The sequence below is a fragment of the Ipomoea nil genome, unplaced genomic scaffold (genome assembly GCF_001879475.1).
Source record: "Ipomoea nil cultivar Tokyo-kokei standard unplaced genomic scaffold, Asagao_1.1 scaffold0679, whole genome shotgun sequence".
NCBI lineage: Eukaryota > Viridiplantae > Streptophyta > Magnoliopsida > Solanales > Convolvulaceae > Ipomoea > Ipomoea nil.
In genome coordinates, this window is record NW_017617107.1 from 306,555 (window position 1) to 328,422 (window position 21,868).

A 21,868-nucleotide genomic window follows, 5' to 3' on the forward strand; every position below is an offset into this window, starting at 1 on the left:
TCCTTACTCTTAAATTTGCATTGCCTATTCTCCAAGAGACAGTCTATTTCTCTTGCAAGAAATATATTTATAGTTTTCGAATAAAATACTCTTTTATCTCGATAAAATAAGGGTGTGTTTGGTTCATGAGAATTAAAATCATAGTTAGTGTCTGGTTGATAATTTTTTAAAACACAACAATGATATTTGATTACTTCTTTGATTAAAAATTATATTTCCTAATTAAGAAAGATATCATTTCATTGGTGCTTTTAGATTTTATTGGTGTTTTGAATGTCATTATATTAGAATAAATTATTTTGATTTTTGATTTTTTATTTTTATTTTTTGTATTTCTAAAGCGAGTTTTACAGAATCCCACTCTTAGCTTGCAAGTTTTTATTTTTTTTATTTTTTTTATTTTTTATGTTCCTTCATATGACATCCAACAATTGATATTTGCAAATGGTTGTGGGTGTCGTATACCAAAAGTTGAGAGTTTTTCATTCATTATTTGTTTTTTGTGTGATTTACAAACTATTACACAAAAATAAGAGTTAATACCCAAAATACTCCCTCGACTATGTCGTAATTACCAATTTGGTCCTCGACTATCATTCTTACCCAATTAAGTCCTCAACTATACAATTTTTACCCAATTTAGTCCTTTGTCAATTTGACCGTTTGTTGACTGTCAAAAGTGGAAATAAAGTTGTAATTTTACAAGTTTTCTCCTTCCTCCTCATTTACCCAATTTAGTCCTTTGTCAATTTGACCGTTCTAAACCTGTCAGTATCGAAGTAGTGGTTATGCATCAGATATCCCATGAATTTGATTTCCAACGATTTTTGACGATCGAAATCTGATCGGAGTGTATTGCTGCATGGTTTGGCGCTGCTAAATGGAGAGGAATGAGAAATCTTGTAAAATTATAATTTTATCCCGATTTTTGACAGTCAACAAACAGTCAAATTAATACAGAGGACTAAATTGGGTAAGAATTGTATAGTTGAGGACTAAATTGGGTAAGAATTGTATAATTGAAGACTTAATTGAGTAAAAGTTACATAGTTGAGGACTTAATTGCGTAAGAATGATAGTTGAGGACCAAATTGGTAATTATGACATAGTCGAGGGACCATTTTGGGTATTAACTCCAAAAATAAATATACAAATATATACTTTTTGAGTTATGATTGCGAATTTTTTCGTTATTCAAAAAATAAATAAATTGAAAGCAACACATGAGACTGCAGTGAGGAAGTTTCCATAGAGTGCAATGACAATAACAAAAATACAGCCCACTCATTTGCCGGCAACAACAAACCCTTTCTCATATTTGTCTTCTTATCATGCATTGGATTCTTCATCTTCTCTTTATATTTACTTTACAAGAGAAATAATATATATAATCATAGTGTAAATTTTGTAATAAAATGATGAGTTTGGTTCATATCAATTAAGGTTTCGTTAAAAACTCTAGGAACTAAATTCATCACTTCGTTAATTATACTAAATTTATACAATGACCATAATTAAAATATTAAAAGTGATATTTTTACTGATCTATGTTATATGATTTTTTCTCCGAAATTGTAGTTTTGTGAAAATGTTTATAAAAGGTCCAAATTAAGGGCATGCTTAACAATAAGACAAATGGCAACATCTACACCCTTGACAAGAAAATAACTGAAAAAACTGTTGCATAGCCAAATATTAATAACATGAAACAACCTTGTGAAACCAAAGGGACAAAGAAGGCAGAGAGACAATTCCCATTCCCAAATTTCTTCCTCTTTCTCTGTTCTCTTTCTACAAGAAAGAGAGAGAAGGGGATAATCCATCCATCCTCTTCATTTTTCATTTTTCCCAAAGGAGGCTAGGTGGTCCAATACCATAATTATCATGGGTTGTGGTGAATCAAAGCATGCTGTTTCAATAGAGAACGCCACCATCAGCAGCAAAAGCAAGAGATCATCCTCTTCTAGATCCAGTTCTTGCAGGAAGGAGAAAGCCTCGGAAACTGCTCCTGCCCAAGAGACGGGTGCCTCGGCCCCACCATTGGCGGGGCAACAAGAACAAGAACAAGAAGCTGCAAAAGATGACCCCAAGAAGCCACCTGAGGCTGTTGTTATAGAGGGTGAAATTAATAAAGCCAAAAGCCAAATAGCCCTCGAAGGACAGAAAGCCTCGGAAACCGCTCCCTCCCAAAAGACCGGTGCCTCGGCCCCACCATTGGCTGCAAAAGATGACCCCAAGAAGCCATCCGAGGCTGTTGTCATAGAGGGTGAAATTAATAAAGCCAAAAGCCAAATAGCCCTTGAAGAACAGAAAGCCTCGGAAACCGCTCCTGCCCAGAAGGCTGGCGCCTCGGTCCCACCATTGGCAGCGGGGCAACAACAAGAAGCTGCAAAAGATGACCCCAAGAAGCCATCTGAAGCTATTGTTATAGAGGGTGAAATTAATATTTCCAAAAGCCAAATAGCCCTTGAAGGACAGAAAGCCTCAGAAACCGCTCCTGACCAGAAGGCTGGTGTTTTGGCCCCACCATTGGCGGGGCAACAACAAGAAGAAGAACAAAAAGCTGCAAAAGATGACCCCAAGAAACCACCTGAGGCTGTTGTTATAGAGGGTGAAATTAATATTGTAAAGGAAGCCAAAAACCAAATAGCCCCGGAAGGACAGAAAGGTGATGATGATGATCATGGAAAGGGTGAAACCAATGTTGTAAAAGAAGGAAAGGGTGAAAAAGTCCTTGAAGGAGAGACAGGTGGTGATGATCATGGAAAGCAGGCCGAAAAGGCCCTCAAGGCGAAGGAAGATGATGATGATGATCAAGGAAAAGAAAACAAGAATGGACAACCCGAATCCGAGGAGGATAAGGAAAGCAAGAACAATGCTGAGGCTTTTAAGGTGGCTGTGGAAGAATCTGTGCCTGTTAAGGATGAGAATGAAAAGGAGATCAACAAAACTGAAGAGGTTGTAAAGGCAGCAGAGAAAGTATCTGTTGAAGACAACAAAACAGATGCACAAAAAGGTTTGTCATATCAATTCTTTTCCCTTTCTTGCAATAATTTCTCATATGCATACACTGATCTAGCAAGATTGAAACTTTGATAGCAGCCTTAATTGGGATTGTTTGAATTGTTATGTTTTCTTTTTGGGTGACAAGGAAACCCGTAGCCACTACCCTCCCGAGGGTGTGCACAGGTCAATCCCGCCTTTTTTACTGTAGTTGGCAAAGGATCGAGATAAACTAGCTTAGGTTGTCCATAGATGACCGGCTCAAACCAAGAAAGTCTGGCTGTCCAACTCATTGGCCTAACCAACTTGCTAGGGTTGTCCTTACAATTGTTATATATATATATATATATTTTTTTTTGGTGAGGAGGAAACCAGTAGCCACTACCCTTCCGAGGGTGTGCACAGATAAACCCCTATGGCCGGCAAAGAACTGATGTAAATCAGGTTGTCCATAGCTGATCAGCTCAAACCAAGAAGGTTAGCCTAACCAACTTGGCTGGGATTGCCCTGTAATTGTTATGTTTTTTTTTTAATCCACAGAAGATGGTGCCAAGACAAATGAAGAAGGAAAGAAGATGGAAGAAAAATCTGTTCCAGCTGCTACTAATACAAAAGCTGAAGTTGAAGCCAAACCAGAACCAGAAGACAAAACTCCAACTCCACCACAAGAGGTATAATATATATACACAAAGAATTTCCTTTTTGCCTCTCCTCAAACTAGCCCAGTTTTCTGGAACTTATACATCTTTGAAATGTGGTTCTTGTGTATTTTCAGGACAAAAAACCCGAGGCCTTAGTGACAGAGGAGAAGGCTAATGAAAAAGAAAGCCTTTGAAGACTTGCTGCATTTCCAGTTTAGACATCTGATCTGACTATCTCTATGGATATAAACATAACCAATTTGGGATCAAAGAAAGACATATCTATAGAGTTAAGTATGTGAAGAAGTTGTTACCTTTATCATTTCAAACACATTGGCTTCCCCCCAATTCTTTTCAAATGTCTGGGAATTTCACTCTCTATACATCTGGGAATGTGGTTCTATTTAAGAGATGATATGAATGATGATTCATGAAACTTTGTGTACCACCACCATTCTTATGGGCTGTACTTCAAAAAAAAAGAAAAAGAAAAGATGTTTATCTCTTCCATAATGTTTGGTTATTTAATCAAATGGTCTGGTCTCCTGAGCATCTCACAGGCCTCAATCCGTGAGACGGGTTGAATCTAATAAAAATAACTCATTAACAGAAATCTTGTATATAATATTCTCCTCAGCCTCGAAGAATTTGTCCAATCAAATTATTTAGAATGATCTAATTATAAATCCGTTATGACCCAAGACAAGTTTTGCTTTCTTTCGAACAATACTATTATACATTTAACATTTGTACTATTTGTTTTTAAAGTTTTGCATCAAAATTTATATCCATGAATAACCATGATATGGTTTTATATGATCAAGCTATATAATTAACTTGTAGTGTTTACAACACTAATCACAAATAATGTAGATGAAAGAAGCTCAAAAACATGTTTTTGACACTAATGGGACAGTAAAAAAGTAATGTTATTTACATGGTGAAAAGTTGTGGTACATATACAAAGAACAGTATAAGCTTTCCAGTTTGGGCTCAGCAGCATCATTCACAGGCTATTATACATTTTCAAACTGCATGCCTCAAAGAAAGACAACTAATTTCCATAAGGGCAACTTTGTATCTATAGTTACAAAGATACACTCTGTTTAGTGGATTTTGAGTTCATCATTAACACAGAGGCAGAAATATCTCTATGTAAAACAATATTTCCATTACGATCTTGAGTCCCGTAAGAGGAAACACGAGGATCCATAAAGAATTTACACGATGCTGATTCCTCGCATCCTAGTTGAACACCATAGTATGTCAGGTGATCTGAAATGCTGTTCCCCGACACTGACCTGAAAGGTTTTTCCAGTGATGAGTAGCACTCTTGAGAAATCTGACCAGTTTAAATAATTATCCTCTGGCTAAAAGACATTTCAGTGCAATTGAAGCAAAGCTAATAGTTGGAAGGTTCCAAGCAACACGTGGACCATAGTCGCTTATGGGTGGCTGAGATTCGAACTCATGACCGTTGGTCTGGCTCTGATACCAAATTGAAGCATGTGCTCCATCTCAACTAAAAGCCTAAGCTAATAGTTGGATTGCACATTAATAGCTATATGCTCAACAAACCAATTTTCTCCTCGATGTGTTCAATACTTGTGGGGGAGTGATGGTTTAAGTGCATTTATTACAATGTGGTTTCATCCTCTTGAACACCCCCATAAATTACGTGTAAGAGAAATCTTACCTGCTGCAACTTGAGTCTTCCCCGGAACCATCACAAACCTTCTCAACTGGATAAACTAAACTTCCCAGACAAATGTTATACAGCCAGACCTACAATATCAGAAAATTCATTGCTTAACGAGAAATGCCACAAATTAGAAGGAAAATTATAGCTAATTTTCTTTAAGACTCTAGGTTAATTTTCATGATCAATGTTAGGCAGACACTAAGAGACAAGGGCATCAAACTATAAGGCATAATAACCTACACAAAAGCCAGCTTTCAGTGATTGCATAGAAAATATCAGAGCCAAACAAAGTCAACAGCTCAAATAAGAATTCACTGCTGGGAAATTTGATTGAAATAACAAGATTGATCAGAATGTAGAAAGAACTCGAGCAACTAAACAATTCATCTCCATCATTTTGTGTCATTCTCAAGTAAATTTGATAATTATCTGTTTTTATAAGCCCTTATAAAAAGTCTGTCAATAAAGCACCAACATTTTTAATGTTCATAGGATCATAGCTAACCAGCCTAATATTTCATGTGGGGTTTTCACGAATAAAAGAAACAATTTAGGTCAGCAATTCCAGCAAGCCCATTACCTCTCTTGGGAAATGATGATACGTCTTTTTAGGAAAGTAGTGATAGTATGGGGGCAAATGAGGAACGATATCATGATCATGTGTAACACGAATAGTATTAGGCACAAACTGGCTATAGTAGGAAACGAAAGCCGCATTGCCAATTCTAGGTTGTCCAAATGTCAAGACTTGAACATTTTCAAAACCATAATTGACCTGAAAGTATTTGATGCACCACAAAGAAATTCATCAACAAAATAGTGTATACATATGGTACATGGTAAAAGAAGAATTAACTGTAAAAGGCATGGAGAAAACCATAATATGTAGATGATGAAAATATAACAAATAATTTTCAAAAGACTGAAGCTCTGGATAATAATTACAGTGAGATCTAGTCCACAAAAAGCAGCCATAGCTCCTCCCATTGAATGCCCTGTCACCATAATTTGATAATCTCCATTTAACTCTAGTGCTTCTTTCACAGAGTTTAGCACTTCAGGCCGTAGACTTGTATTGTGATAAGCAGAGTAGAAACCATGGTGTACCTGACAGATTGTAGAACATGAATATATGTGTATCCTCACATAAATTTTTCATATAGTATTTTATAAAAGAAAATTTGATATGGCAATCACCATTGCATCATCCATTCCAGGATAATTTATATCAAGTTGCTTCCAATATAGGTCTTGAACCCAGTTCTGTATACTGTAATCAAAAGAATCAGAAATGGTGACCCCATGAACCACATATATAATGTAGCTGCAGGACAATAGTATATACAGCACTAGTGAAACCTGTTTTCCTGAGTTCCTCTGAATGCAACAACAACGGCATTAAGGTTCTCAGCCACTCCAACAAATGCCTGCACAAGATACCAGCAATTAGAACTTAAACTAGGACTTATAAATACGAGTTGGCTTTATGCTATATGGCACATACCTGCAGACAGTGCTGCACATCAACAATCAGCTCTATCATTTGAAACCCCTGCTTGCAGAAACAGCCATTATTGTCCGCAAGTGCATAATATACCTAATCAACTCCAAAACTTTGCACCTGTAAGCTGAATACTCTTAACAATAATCAAATACAATACCTCGGTTAAACCATCACATCTCGAGCATGTCCAAGTAAATAGTTCTGTCACATCATTCATATAGACCTGCAAGTAAAAGGTAATAAATAATCATGATATAGGTGCATATTAACATGAAAAAGGAAAATTCCAGTACATGACAGGAAAACTTGAAATGGATAAAGTGTAAATCAGTATCTTTCAATTTAATCAAAGTTAACACTTACTGCCGAAGCATATTCCACCAATATAGTGGCTAGTGTGTGATTGTAAACTGGTGATCGATACTTGTGGTTCGCTTTGTCTTTGAGTTCTGTACCAAAAGTAAGTGTCATTAACAACATATAAATTTGTTTTGATAGCTAATCATCAATAACAATATTCACCCATCCAGAAAAAAGTACAACCTTAATAATATGGATGAATGATTGAATTCCAACATACACACTTAAAGCTTAAGGCCATACTTCACCCCCACCCCTCCCCTTTCACCTTTATAAGTGTTACTTTACTACTCAAACCAAAGTCAACAGCGCAAGCAAAAGGCATTTTCTGTAGAGAATATTTGAGTGGACAATCATCGCTGAAGTGAAATCAATGTTTATTTATCCTCAAAAGCATTGGATTGCAAACATTATTCTCTACTTGTAGTACAAAGGAATTACAAAAGTTGAATATTATATCACTCTCTCCTTGTTCTATTTCTTTACCCTTTTAAAGCAAAATCCACTTTATAGGAATATCAGCAGCTGAAATGTTCTATTGTTCTAGCTATTTGCTATTTGCTATTTGTACTTGGCACTTTGTACTCTTAAGTCTTGAACTAATTATTAGATTACAACTGAATTAAAAATCATACAATCTATCATCATCATCATCACTCACTCTTACCAGAAATATTTTTCTTAATGTTCTATAATAATAATAATAACAAAACCACACCATTATGCTTGGTAACAAATCTTTAAAGTGTATCACATTCACTTCCTAGTTCCTACCTGTCAAAATTTAATTTAGACCCACTTCTCTAGCCATAAAGTCATTGACATTTCCAAATATAATAGCTATACAAAGATGGAGCTGCTAATCACTATTTATTCATGGGGGAAAATATAATTCAAGGATGGTGCATTGAAAAAGATAGATGATAGACCTAGATCATTCATGCCAAAAACACAGAGCACCAAAGTTGAAATTCAAATGCTTTCCAAAATAATAAAAATATAAAGAACATGAGAAGTTCAAATTAATTTTCATTATTATTACCTCTAGCAGTTGAAAATGCAAATAAGCATGTTAAAATAAGCACCTCTAACCATTTTTTCCCTTCCATGTATGTATCTGCATACATTGAACAAAGAAGATATAATTCACAAAAATTCTAATACCTGAAATTATTATTCATCACAAATTAAGCGGAAAAATTCAAAGCAAAAGAAAAAAAAAAAGGAAAAATCAAGATTGGTTGAGGAGCTCAACTCACCTGAAGGAAATTCTGAGCTCCAATTGCCACCGGACTGTGATGCTATCAAAATGTCAGTACACCGGCGGCAAGTTGCACGGTCGACGGGGAGAACGGCCGACGATTATCGAGAATTATTTATTCGAAAGGGACAAATTTATTCAATCATGGTTGAATTCTAATGAGGTTTATCTAGAGCCAATGAAAAGGATGGGCCACTAAATCGGTTGCCGGAATTGCCCTCCATTGTTGGAATTATTTACAGAGGATTGTTCTACGAGTGGTAGTAATTTTGAGCTTTTTATGGGGTTTGTGTGGAAATTGGACCGGTTGGTGACCCGATGGCGTGAGGATAGGAAAGTAATATTCCCATGTAGTATTCGCTTATTCGGATACTAATAACATCAACTTTATTTTTTTTTTTATTTTTTATTTTTTAATATGGTAGGCAAGAATGTAAGGTACTACTTTGTTTCGTAACCAGCCTAATAACAAATGGAGGTTGTTCGTGTTCGTTTGTTAAGATTTTTTTTTAATGTTACTAACTCTATTATATTGTAATATCTGTTCAAATATACTTTCTCAATCTATTGAAACACAAAGAGTCAATAACGTCTCCCATATAAGAGAGATCACTACATGTCATCTGAGCACAAGGTGTTTGACAAAAAGAAATAAAGAAATGCATATTTAAATGAGTTAATACCCAATTTAATTTCCCATCGGCGAATAAAAAACAATGTTGTATTATAGTTATACTATGGACCTTGTGTGGTTGTGTCTACCTTGTAAGGTCAAGGTGAACTCGCGTCCAAAATACACAATTTACATACCGAATGTTCATAATTTGAATTGTGAAATTCAATATGTAAATTGTGTATTTTGAACTCGGGTCCACGGAATAATTTGCCTAAAAAATTGGAAATGTAATAATATTCCTTTGATTTGACTGAAAGTGAGGCCCAGAAAGCCCATTAGGGTACAGCCCAGGTAGCAGAAGTGTCCAAAACAATAAAAGCAGGCCCAATGGCGGGAATCGCATCTTTCACCAAAAAGGCGGGAAGCGTAAATCAGTCACCGATTAAACCCGAAAATCCATAAATAATAAATACGCCACAGACCTAAGAGGCTAACAAATCCCCTGGACTCAAGGAACAGCAACGACAAGGAGCCACATTCTCTCGCATTTTCTGTCTCGATTGCCAAAATGGCGAAGCACTCCAGATCCAAATCATCGTCATCGGAACCTTTATCGGACAGTTCGGAGGACGAGCGAGTTAACGATCAAGTTACCGACGAGGTGGACGAGGAGGAGCTCGAGGTCGTGGGTAGAGCGGGGGAGGACTCGGAGGAAGCGGAGGATCAGGACGGGGAAGAAGACAATGACGAGGCCGCCGCTGACGAGGACGAGGAGGAGGAGAACGAGGTGAGTGTGTTTATTTGTGTATTGTCGTTACTTTTATCTTTGATGCTCAGTTGTTGCTGCGGGATAGTGGACTGTGGTAGATCTCAAGTGTTTAGGGTTGTTTGAGAGAAGTTCTTTGGAATTTCCAACTGTATGTTTTCGTAGTTTGTTATTTTGATGATTTTCGCAGTAGACGAGTAGATACTCATGGTTAGCAAATGTAATTGCTTTACTTGAACTTTTAGTTTTGTGTGAAAATAGGCATTTAGTTTTAGATGAACTTACTATATTTAGGTCATTTTAGTTCTTATGACGCTCTAGAAATGTAGATGGAAAACTTGTAGGCTTCTGAAAATTCAGGTTAAGTTTTCATAGTTAGAGTGTAAATCATTTTGTGTTCCCCACAGCTGATCAAGTTTGTCTCATTAGTGTTTTATTGCAATTGTTGGTAAACTGAACTGGTAAGGCTTAGCCCTAGTAATTTTTGTTATTTAATGTAATGTGATTCTTGCAGGAAGATGATGATGCAGCTAATGAAACAGGGAAACGTGAAAAGGCCAGATTGAAAGAAATGCAGAGGCTTAAGAAAAATAAGATACAAGAAATATTGGATGAACAAAATGCGGCTATTGATGCTGACATGGTGTGTAATATTTAGCAGCTGTTTCTATAGCAGGTGAGGTTGTGTTGAGTTTAGAGATGTATTAATTTGTCCTTTCTGTGGCAGAACAACAAAGGGAAGGGCCGTCTCAAGTACCTCCTGCAGCAAACAGAGTTATTTGCTCATTTTGCAAAAGGGGATCAACCTTCTCAGAAGAAAGTAAAAGGAAGGTATTACCAATGCTTTTCTCTATAGCTACTCTGATTTGCAAACTTCTCAATGGCCATTTTATTTCACTGATAGACTATGGGTTTATTGAAATCATAAATAGTTAGCATTAAATTGCCAAATATTTTGTCATAATCCTCGCAATAATGACTTTCCGTAGGGGTCGCCATGCATCTAAAGTGACTGAAGAGGAAGAAGATGAGGAGTATCTCAAAGATGAAGAAGATGGGCTTTCTGGAAATACACGGCTGGTGGCACAACCCTCTTGTAAGCATAATATTTTAAAAAATAATATACGGAGTATTAAATATTCTACATTTTGAAGTAGTGGCTTTATGTTTTTTATTGACTTGCTATATTTTCTGCACAAATATATGTAATATGTTGCTTTTATGGTTATTTGATTAAAGAGTGAACGGCTTGAACTTGCCTAAAACTACTGAGATGCCAGTATACGGGGGCTTTGTTTCGAGCTCTAAGTTCATTTATTGGATAGTCAAATCCTTTTTATTTGTATTTTATACGGAGTAATATTTATCCAAGGTAATACTTGAAGTTTTCTAAGTAAGGCCATCATATAAAGTCCTGATTCTCTGTTTCTACAGGTATTCAAGGAAAGATGCGTGACTACCAACTTGCTGGTTTGAACTGGCTTATACGGCTCTATGAAAATGGCATAAATGGAATACTTGCTGATGAAATGGTAAGCTCGGAAACTGATCTGGGCAATGTCACTTCAGTGTGGTCTATGCATTATGAAATGTCCTTTTTAGTATAACCAGCTTTGTTTTACGGTTTTGAATGTTTCAGGGGCTTGGTAAAACATTGCAAACAATCTCCTTAATGGGATACCTACATGAATTTAGAGGAATAACTGGCCCTCATATGGTTGTTGCTCCAAAATCTACACTTGGCAACTGGATGAATGAAATAAAACGTTTCTGTCCAGTTTTGCGTGCTGTCAAATTTCTTGGAAACCCAGATGAAAGGGTAACCTCTAAGATTGCTTAGGCTTCATCTTCCTCTATTATTTTTCAATGTTCTTATAAAATTGCTCCTACTTTTCAGAGGTATATACGTGAGGAGTTACTTGTTGCTGGAAAGTTTGATGTGTGTGTCACTAGTTTTGAAATGGTTATTAAAGAGAAGTCTGCTCTTCGTCGCTTTAGTTGGCGCTACATCATAATTGATGAAGCTCATCGTATCAAAAATGAAAATTCTCTCCTGTCAAAGACAATGAGGATTTATAATACTAATTATCGACTTCTTATCACAGGGACACCTCTGCAGGTAAATTTTATTTCTATTCTAAAGTTTCTATGCCATTGCATAATATAAATGGTTGAGTTTGAAGTAGGGAAGAAAAGCTTAGGTACTTTGTTATAAGGCAGTTTGTTTCCTCTATTTTAATGCAATTAATGAATCTTGTAATTTGGGTGTGTTTGTTAAAACTGTTCATAATCTCAGCTCTTTGACTGAGGTGGATTTTGATGACACGATCTATATGCAGAATAATCTTCATGAACTATGGGCTCTTCTCAACTTTTTGCTCCCAGAAATCTTCAGCTCTGCAGAAACTTTTGATGAATGGTTTCAAATTTCTGGTGAAAATGACCAGCAGGAGGTTGTCCAACAGCTTCACAAGGTATTTTGTGTAGGATGTGCCACATGGTATAATATGACATTTTTTTTGGTTATAGGGGAGAATCTTTTTAATTAAGTACTTCAAATGTCTGATTTTCCTTGCTAAACAAGCTTGTGCCTGTACAGTGTGTTTGCTATCTCAAGTTTGTCATAGAAAGATATTAATTAACGCATTACAGATTTTTGGTTCTGTCTACTAATTTGTTTTGACTTGTCCAAACAAGGTCCTTCGACCGTTTCTTCTCAGGAGACTGAAGTCTGATGTTGAGAAAGGTCTTCCTCCAAAGAAGGAAACAATCCTCAAGGTTGGTATGTCCCAGATGCAGAAGCAATATTATAAAGCTTTGTTGCAAAAAGATCTAGAAGTTGTTAATTCTGGTGGAGAGCGCAAGCGTCTTCTAAATATAGCCATGCAACTGCGGAAATGCTGCAATCATCCATATCTGTTCCAAGGTGCTGAACCAGGACCTCCTTATACTACGGGAGATCATCTGGTAGAGAATGCTGGTAATGTTTCAATGTATATATATTAGACTGTTGATCTTACAATTGATTGCTGAAGCTGTTGCTTTCCTTTATTTATTGTAGGCAAAATGGTTCTTCTGGATAAGCTGCTTCCAAAACTAAAGGAGCGTGGTTCAAGGGTGTTAATATTTTCACAGGTCTTCAGATCTATAAATGATATTATTGTTCCCTTTTATAAACTTTTATGGCGTGGTATTGACCGAGCAATTTCCTCTTATCTTGTAAAATGCAGATGACCAGACTTTTAGACATTCTTGAAGACTACTTAATGTACCGTGGTCATCAATATTGCCGGATTGACGGAAATACTGGTGGGGAGGATCGTGATGCTTCCATTGAAGTCTTTAACAAGCCAGGAAGTGAGAAATTTGCGTTCTTGTTATCAACTAGGGCTGGGGGTCTCGGAATCAATCTGGCGACTGCCGATATTGTGATACTTTACGACAGTGATTGGTAGGATATTCAACATTTCATATTTCTGGCACTGGATGCTATTAGTTTTATAACCCGATGGTATTGTGTTCACCAACATTGCAGGAATCCACAGGTTGATTTGCAAGCTCAGGATCGTGCTCATAGGATTGGTCAGAAGAAGGAAGTTCAAGTGTTCCGTTTTTGCACTGAGGTTTGTTCAGTTTTATCTTTAATATTTTAACTCAGCATGGACATAAATTAATATTTTTAAATTATAATTCTATGAGCAGTATACTATTGAGGAAAAGGTGATTGAAAGAGCTTATAAGAAGCTTGCACTTGATGCTTTGGTTATCCAGCAAGGAAGGCTGGCAGAGCAAAAAGGTAAGGTTTCTCATGGTTTTGCCATTTTTGATATATAGCTGTGATCTGTAATAACTAATTTGGATCCTTGGTTTGACTCACTGCAGCTGTAAATAAGGATGAGCTACTGCAGATGGTGAGGTTTGGTGCTGAGATGGTTTTCAGTTCCAAGGATAGCACAATCACAGATGAAGATATAGATAGGATCATTGCTAAAGGAGAAGAGGCTACAGCTGAACTTGATGCCAAGATGAAGAAGTTTACAGAAGATGCTATCAAGTTTAAGATGGATGACCGTATGCTATCTTTTTTTTTTTTTTTTTTTTTTCCCCTCTCTCCCCTCTCTATTTCTCTCTCTGGGCTAATCTAGATCTCATTTTATGCAGCTGCTGATATCTATGACTTTGATGATGAAAAGGTTAGTTGGTCTATGATCTTTTGTTTTTTGGGGTTCTTTTTCTGATGCTGCCATTTCTGATATTTACTTGTTGCTGATGAAGGATGAAAATAAGGTTGATTTTAAGAAGATTGCCAGTGAAAATTGGATTGAGCCACCAAGAAGAGAGCGAAAGCGCAAGTATGCTAATTGCCAGCTGACTAATAAAATTATCTTTTTGTTGAATGATTTTTGACCCTTCTCTTTGTCAATAGTTACTCGGAGTCGGAATATTTCAAGCAAACAATGCGACAGAATGGTCCTGCAAGACCCAAAGAGCCTCGAATTCCTCGCATGCCTCAGTTGTAGGCACCTCCCTGTGATATGTTATTTTAGATTATTTTATCTACTTGGACCTATACCTTTTAATTTTCTTCTACTTTCTATGTGTCTTGCAGGCATGACTTCCAGTTCTTTAACACACAGAGACTAAGTGAGCTGTTTGAGAAGGAAGTTCGCTACCTCATGGTGGGTCATGGTTCTCTCCATTTCAATTAACTACTTAATGCCCACCTCACCCCCTCTTTGCCATGCTGACTCATTATGTTTGTTGATTGCAGCAAACACATCAGAAGAACCAATTGAAAGACACAATAGATATGGAGGAAGCAGAAGGTATGTTTAACAAAATAAGGTATGTTAACCACCAGTCCTTTGTTTCCTAACCAATGATTTCTTGCCAGATGTGGGAGAACCTTTGACTGCTGAAGAACAGGAAGAGAAAGAACGCCTCTTGGAACAGGCAAGTGAATTCATATTTGATGATTGAATTAAAGTTGTGTTTCCACCAGCTGACTTGGGACACTTGTTTTGTGTAGGGATTTTCAACATGGAGCAGAAGAGACTTCAATACTTTCATCAGGGCCTGTGAGAAATATGGCCGTAATGATATAAAAAGTATTGCTACGGAAATGGAAGGGAAAACAGAGGAGGAAGTTGAAAGATACGCTAAAATTTTCAAAGAGAGATACAAAGAATTAAATGGTAAAAGAATCTGTTTAATCCTGGTTTAGTATATGTGTTTCTGACACACTAGTTCGATCAAGTTTTGATTTAATGTCTATATTTCCCCCAGATTATGATAGGATCATCAAGAACATTGAGAGAGGAGAGGCCAGAATTTCCCGGAGAGATGAGATCATGAAAGCAATTGGGAAAAAATTGGATCGTTACAAGAACCCATGGTTGGAGTTAAAAATCCAATATGGTCAGAACAAGGGCAAGTTTTACAATGAGGAATGTGATCGTTTTATGGTAAGTTTATGTTCGCAGAGGTATGTTGTTGTTCCATATTGAAATAGTGTTGGATAATTTTGATTGATGATGTTTACCTCCCCCGCCCAACCCCCAGGTGTGCATGGTTCACAAGATAGGGTATGGAAACTGGGATGACTTGAAAGCAGCTTTCCGCACATCAACTTTGTTTCGTTTTGATTGGTTTGTCAAGTCTCGAACTGCCCAGGAATTGGCAAGGAGATGTGATACACTTATTCGGCTGATTGAGAAGGAAAACCAAGAATTTGATGAGAGGGAGAGGCAAGCCCGCAAGGAAAAGAAACTTGCCAAGGTTGGGTTGGATATTGTGCACTACACACTACTTTACTTTATGATGTGTATGATCCTACTTATCTTATATGTTGTGTTTTTCCCTTGTCAAAACTCACGCAGATGAATAATACGCCATCAAAGCGGGCGTCAGCAAGGCAAGCTGCAGAGAGCCCTCCTACTTCAACAAAGAAGCGGAAACAATCATCAATGGATGACTATGTCAACTCGGGAAGGAAGAGGAAATGATTGATGGTGAAAGTGAAATTCTTTTTGCTGGATGGATCCTTGGGCGGGGCGGGCCTTACACTTAAAACTAATGATTTTTGTACATTTTAGAAGACTTGATGACATTAATGGGGTACAATACAATACAATTATCTCTTGTTTAAATGCATCTCCTATTCTCTAGTAGCATTTTTGGTGTAAGGCCAATTTTGTTGTCATTAACTAACTGTCATTGACTATATATTATATAGTAATATTTTATTACAGATGTTTTATTATCAAATATTCTGGTTTTGATGATTTGAGGATAGATAGATCAATTTTCCATGGCGCTAGTGATTGGGGAGGGGAGGGGAGAGGTAAAATGCTTGTATGCATGCAAGCAACAAAAAGATAAAAACCATGAACAAACCTAAAACAGGACAGGAGTGAGTCAAAGAAAGCAATTAACAATAAAAAAAAAAAAGACAAGCAAAATAAAATAAAATAAAAGATTTCTTCCCATCATCTTCTTCTCTTTTGGTAACCAACCCTAAATACATAGCAAGCAAGCATGCATGCGCATATGTGTATTCTTGAATTTGTGTCTGCAATCGCCCACCACCTCAAATACATCAATGCATATCCTCCTCCTACTTTACAGTCTTCTCTTTCACCATAACTCAACCATCCAGTTCCAGTTTCAGTTCAAACCCACAACAATACCGAAAGTTGGATAATATTATTTCCATCAACACTCAATTAACAATGCATTGTGTGACGACTTCCGACTTCCTCTCTCAATACCTAACTTCCATCTTCTCCCCCTTCAATCATTCGTACCGTCAAAACTCGCATTGTTTGCCTTCTTTCTATCCCGCCAATTCTCCCCCCATACTTTCGCCAACGCAACTGCCCGTTCTCTCTCAAGGTCCCGGTTCCTTGGAGTATCTTTCCCTCTACCTGCACTCAAGGGGCTGTCTCTTTGAGAATCAGGCCGTTCTGATTCATCCAACCCCCATTTCCGAGCAGAACCCCCTCCCGTCTCAATCCTTCTCAACTCCGCACCCGTATTATTGTAATCCCTCCCAGAATCTCTTCTCCTGTAGTCAGGAGAATTCTTATGCACGGAAGGAGAGCCGTGGTAACCACCGTGCCCCGGATCATCTAGGCTGTGCACTCCATCAGACATGGTTCGTCTATCCTCCCTGCTCCGAGGGGTAGATGGACCAACTCTGTTACTCTGCCCGCTCCCTGCATTAGGGTCATAAGTTTGGGAGGCTAGATAAGTCAAAGCCGTCACCACATCTCCAATCAAAGGCCTCGTTGCAGCTTGTTCCTGTAAGCACATGGCTGCCACAGCTAGCGCTTGGTAAAGTCCCCGCATAGGATACCGCCCTTGCAGTAGCGGATCAGCCATTTTCGGGAACTTCCTCCTATCTTTGAATAGTGGCCGAGCCTAAAAACACACACAAAAAACAAAAATTATTTCTTGTCTTGTTCAATACACACCAACCAAGATTTAATTTAAACAATGGCTCTCTACACATTAACATACCCACGCAACGAGATTGTGTTCTCCCGGAGCCCTCGTGTTATCAATAGCCTTGCGCCCCGTAATGAGTTCGAGGAAGACAACCCCAAAACTATAAACATCGGACTTCAAAGTCAGCTGACCAGTCATAGCATACTCGGGAGCACAGTAACCATACGTGCCCATCACGCGTGTAGACACATGAGTCTTATCACCAACGGGGCCTAGTTTTGCAAGCCCAAAATCCGACAGCTTCGGGTGATACCCTTCATCAAGAAGTATGTTGGAAGATTTTAAATCTCTATATATTACAGGAGGGTTGGCTTTGTCATGCAAATACTCCAATCCCTTTGCTGCACCCGCAGCAATTTTCATCCTTGTGTTCCAGTCCAACGGTTCTTTATCCGGAGGAAGATCTGACAAGTGTTCCACATGGAGTTAAAACCAAGCTTCAAACAATACTTATTATAAACACAAAATCCAACTTTAACTCCTTAAAAACCAAATAACAAGGTAAGGATGACAAAAATGCGGGATTCAAATGCAAGAATGATTGCCGTGCTCAAACATCTCATACAATTGAGATGATATCCTACCACAAAAGAGTTTGCAGATTTGACTTCGATAAAATACATTTTGATGGTTGCCGTGCTCAAACATCAAAAAATCAGTGTAACAAATGTTTTCCCATATACAAGCTATAGTCCGCCCAAGACCTTGTGGTCAAGTGGCATAAATCTTTATTTTGGATGACGAGGGAAACCCACAACCACTACCCGAGGGTGCACACTGGGTAAACCCCGCCTTGTGACCCTAGCTGGCAAATGATTACAAGGAGGTAAACCAATCTAGGTTACCTATAGCTGACTGGCTCAAACCAAGAAGGCCAATAGGCCGCTTCCGCGGCGAATTGAACTCGTAACCTTGAGGTTACCAAGTCATCAACTTGACCAACTTGGCAAGGTTGCCCCCAAGTGGCACCCGTCTTTGACTTTGACTTTAGATTATGATGTCTGTCAAATGAAGAACTCCATATGTTTTTCATATATTTCAGACACAAGAATACACATATATATACAAGAAGATATATACTAAGGTAAGGATCGGAATTAAATCCCTAAGAATATGCACAGTAATCCCGAATATCATGTTGAATATATTCCTACCATGTATAATGTCTAACAATGTCAATGGTTCAATCCCCAACCCCCTTAGTTGTACCAAAAAAAAATAAAAAATACAAGCTATAGTCCAAAAGAAATATTGAATTTTAACTCAAGGAAACCGTGCCTGTGATTCTAGACATCCTATACCAGGCATAAGGTTCCTCTAAGATCTCTTCTATTGTGCATATGCAAATCAGTTCTAGAAGAAATCACGCACTCCAACCGACTAAACAGTCACAAAACCATATTTACCAAAGAGAATAACAGTGCACAGAGTTTGGATATATAGCCATATGAAGAATAGGAATTGCACTCATCTCGTATATTTCTTTATTTCATAACCATCGTGTAATTATTATTATTATTATTATTAGTATTAAAACAAAAGGGCATACTTCATTAACAAAAGTTAACATGTGATCATACAAAACAAAGTATAGTACATTCAGAATATTTGAAAAAATTTCCTGTGTCCTTTCTGAACTTAAAAATGCAGCATTTTCAATTTGCAATGTTTGGCTATATTGCATATATTATCCTTTGTTTTTATCACTTGGTGTCCAACTTACAATTACAGGTTGCATGGAAGAATAAGTTTTTTAAAAAAATTATCAGAAGGTGGGAGACAATCTAACCGTGCAAATGATCCTCGAGAGAACCCAAAGGCATAAACTCATAAACAAGGAGCCGTTGGTCCCCATCTGCACAATAACCTATCAAGTTGACGAGATTTGGATGATGTAAGAGGCTAAGCATTAGAACCTCCACCAAAAACTCTCTGTTCCCTTGAAGACCATTCCGATCAAGCTGTTTAACGGCCACTACCTGCACATGTAACCATTGTGACCCGAATAGATATCACTGACGTGAAAATGATAAAGAATCACTAGAATTCCAAGACTAAGCCTAAGAATCAAGTGAGAAGCACATGTTGAGCATATATAAACATAAATGTGCAATTCAACTATCAGCTTAGTCTTCTAGTTGAGGTGGAGCACATGCTTCAATTTGGTATCAGAGCCAACCCCATGCCAAAGGTCATGGTTTCGAATCTAAGCGTATAAATATGGTCCACATATTGCTTGGAGCCCATCAAAAAGTAATTGGCCCGCACACGTGAGGGAGCGTGTTGAGCATATATAAACATAAATGTGCAATGCAATTCAGCTATTAGCTTATGCTTTTAGTTGAGATGGAGCAGATGCTTCAATTGCACATATAGTTAACCCCTCACACAAAATCCATAACCTAAATATTGCAAAGGTCATTTAATATGTTCTTGCATAGTTGAGTTTCAGTAAAGGGTACCCACCTGTCCAGTGCTTTCTAACCGACCTTTATAAACACGTCCAAAACCACCTTCACCGAGCAAACACTCTGGCCTAAAGTTCTTCGTTGCAACAGCAAGCTCACGGAATGTAAATGTCTGCGCAGCAATATTCGCTGTGGAACCATCTTTTGCAATAGCTGTTTCTTTCTTGGAATCATTACTATTCCGAGATTTAGACTTTTCTGCACAAATTTAAAAAAAAAAAAAAAAGTCATATCACTGGAATGGCTAATGATATTTAGTATTATCTTGCATACCAGGAATAACAGTGTCATGGTACTGAGGTAAAACCGTAAAATATCAACGTTTAAAATCTCTAAAACCATAGAATTAAGGTCAATTCCAATAATTAGCAATGCCCCTCCTGTTAAGTATCTCTGTATCTGTTTCTAAAAACTTTGCTCCCTACTCAAATACAAGTCTAATCACACAAAAATCCTATTGATTCTACTTTAGAGTAAACTCATGCTATTTTGTGATTTTTGAAGACTAAGAATTCATATTGCCAAGTCACCATTCTCTATGGTTTCCTTCCCTGAAGTCAATGGATTTATTAACATCTCATTTCATGTAGTACACTGGAATTTTGTCATTGCTCAAACAATTACAGGGCAAAGAATTTCTAGACTGCTAAAAGATTTCACAGATCTATCAGCTACATTAGTGTTATAGCAGGGCTACAATGAGAGGAAAAAAAGAAGGAAATATGGGAGAAAAAAATCAATTCTTGATCAACAGCTCAAATCCCATGAGGCAAATGATCAAAACACTCAGATCAACCACTAACACAATTGCCAAAAAGAATCCCATCACAGAAAACTTCAGCACAGTACTAGAATTCAACAGTCCAAAGCATTCTCAAGAAGAAAAAGAAAAAGAAAAAAACTTACATATGAAGAGAAAAAACAATCTGGAGAAGTGAGAACAAACCTGCACTAAGCTTGTTGACATGATTAGGCTGTGCAGCAGAACCATCCTTGAAAGACTCCTTCTTACCCACTTCTTTCACCCCATTCCCATCCTTGTTTGATGATCCAAAGCATGGGAAACACCCACCCATATCGAATCTACACAAATCAAGCCAAACCCACCCACCCCACAAGCTCACCTATACATACAAGGCCTATATCACTACTCCCAGTCCCTCCTTCACCTCCAACAGCTTCCCTTCTTCTCCTTTCCAAGAAAACCCATCTGAGAAAAAACAAAAAAAAAAACCCCAATTTTACCTCTCTATGATACTAAAGCTGAGATTTTTAGCCATAACCCACAGAGCAGCGACCCCAAAATGAAGTGAAGAGCAAAGATCAGAAGTTCACCCTTCTTACACACAAACAAAGCAGATCAACAAATCCTAGAAACTGATGGCTCAAGACAAGGTAAGAAAGAAAGGCAAACAAAATTAAAAAAGTAAAATTATTTCGGAAATTACATATAAGGGTATTATATATATTTTTCTGACTAAAAAAGAGTATGAAGAAAAAAAGGTCAAAAAAGGGAATAACAATTTACAATCCTTTAATAGGTGAAAGCGTTTTAGGTGAATAATCTTGACTCTTGTTCACTACTATCTTCTCTGGGTTTTGCTTTAATTCACACGGGACCCTACTGTAATTAACCACAATTTTAGACTCATAATAATATTATTAATTTATGGTTATTTGTATATATAAATAAATAAATAATATAATGGATACAAAATCAGTATTAAAGATATTAATAAATGCAATTTCATAATTGTGGAAAATTCTACAACAAGTTTTCCTAGTTGTATTATAAAAGTTTAAAGTGGACAACCTAGAGAGGGTGAATGAGATTTCATGGGTCTTTTGCAAGGAGTTTTAAGATTAATAAGAGTAATCTCGATGTGTGGTTCTAATTAACTGTTGAAAAAACGTATGGTCAGACAATAAAAATGCATAATTAATTAACTGTTGAGAAAAGTATGGTCAGACAAAAAAAAGTGCATAATTAGAGAATTTTTTTTGCATTAAAGAAAACTTGAAAAATAAAATTAATTTA

The 21,868-nt window shown here is 37.2% G+C and overlaps 4 protein-coding genes across 8 annotated transcripts; 2 read left to right on the forward strand and 2 right to left on the reverse strand.

Moving 5' to 3' along the window:
• Positions 1–1,717: 1,717 nt before the first annotated feature.
• Positions 1,718–4,172, forward strand: LOC109175003 (myristoylated alanine-rich C-kinase substrate-like). Of its 3 annotated transcripts, none has more exons than XM_019324266.1 (4): positions 1,718–2,765; positions 2,826–3,016; positions 3,544–3,674; positions 3,779–4,172. In XM_019324266.1, the coding sequence occupies exons 1-4, from the start codon at positions 1,885–1,887 to the stop codon at positions 3,836–3,838; spliced, it is 1,263 nt and encodes a 420-aa protein (XP_019179811.1). In that variant the 5' UTR covers positions 1,718–1,884; the 3' UTR covers positions 3,839–4,172. The 3 variants fall into 3 exon arrangements, with proteins under 3 accessions (XP_019179811.1, XP_019179810.1, XP_019179809.1); XM_019324265.1 differs by having other exon boundaries at positions 1,718–2,064; positions 2,095–3,016; XM_019324264.1 differs by having other exon boundaries at positions 1,718–3,016.
• Positions 4,173–4,539: 367 nt separating this feature from the next.
• On the reverse strand, positions 4,540–8,626 carry LOC109175004 (probable feruloyl esterase A). 2 transcript variants are annotated; one of them, XM_019324267.1, is made up of 11 exons: positions 8,470–8,626; positions 8,253–8,327; positions 7,214–7,299; positions 7,008–7,073; positions 6,851–6,898; positions 6,706–6,773; positions 6,544–6,616; positions 6,292–6,453; positions 5,927–6,121; positions 5,341–5,429; positions 4,540–4,945 (listed from the first exon to the last, which is right to left on the reverse strand). In XM_019324267.1, exons 2-11 carry the CDS (start codon positions 8,317–8,319, stop codon positions 4,732–4,734), a joined length of 1,068 nt encoding a protein of 355 aa, XP_019179812.1. In that variant the 5' UTR covers positions 8,320–8,327; positions 8,470–8,626; the 3' UTR covers positions 4,540–4,731. The 2 variants fall into 2 exon arrangements, with proteins under 2 accessions (XP_019179812.1, XP_019179813.1); XM_019324268.1 differs by having other exon boundaries at positions 8,253–8,336; positions 8,470–8,618.
• A 938-nt stretch (positions 8,627–9,564) lies between these two features.
• LOC109175001 (ISWI chromatin-remodeling complex ATPase CHR11-like) lies at positions 9,565–16,113 on the forward strand. The gene is made up of 24 exons (XM_019324261.1): positions 9,565–9,874; positions 10,368–10,496; positions 10,581–10,684; positions 10,843–10,949; positions 11,288–11,385; positions 11,493–11,672; positions 11,751–11,972; positions 12,193–12,327; positions 12,551–12,833; positions 12,915–12,988; positions 13,084–13,304; positions 13,389–13,476; positions 13,556–13,649; positions 13,736–13,924; positions 14,015–14,046; positions 14,129–14,205; positions 14,280–14,369; positions 14,463–14,532; positions 14,625–14,679; positions 14,748–14,806; positions 14,883–15,048; positions 15,140–15,318; positions 15,416–15,631; positions 15,733–16,113. The coding sequence occupies exons 1-24, from the start codon at positions 9,656–9,658 to the stop codon at positions 15,856–15,858; spliced, it is 3,213 nt and encodes a 1,070-aa protein (XP_019179806.1). The 5' UTR covers positions 9,565–9,655; the 3' UTR covers positions 15,859–16,113.
• A 106-nt stretch (positions 16,114–16,219) lies between these two features.
• Positions 16,220–21,274, reverse strand: LOC109175002 (serine/threonine-protein kinase CDL1). Of its 2 annotated transcripts, none has more exons than XM_019324263.1 (5): positions 20,777–21,274; positions 19,825–20,028; positions 19,152–19,337; positions 17,375–17,766; positions 16,220–17,275 (listed from the first exon to the last, which is right to left on the reverse strand). In XM_019324263.1, exons 1-5 carry the CDS (start codon positions 20,904–20,906, stop codon positions 16,646–16,648), a joined length of 1,542 nt encoding a protein of 513 aa, XP_019179808.1. In that variant the 5' UTR covers positions 20,907–21,274; the 3' UTR covers positions 16,220–16,645. The 2 variants fall into 2 exon arrangements, with proteins under 2 accessions (XP_019179808.1, XP_019179807.1); XM_019324262.1 differs by having other exon boundaries at positions 19,152–19,341; positions 19,829–20,028; positions 20,777–21,272.
• Positions 21,275–21,868: the final 594 nt, after the last annotated feature.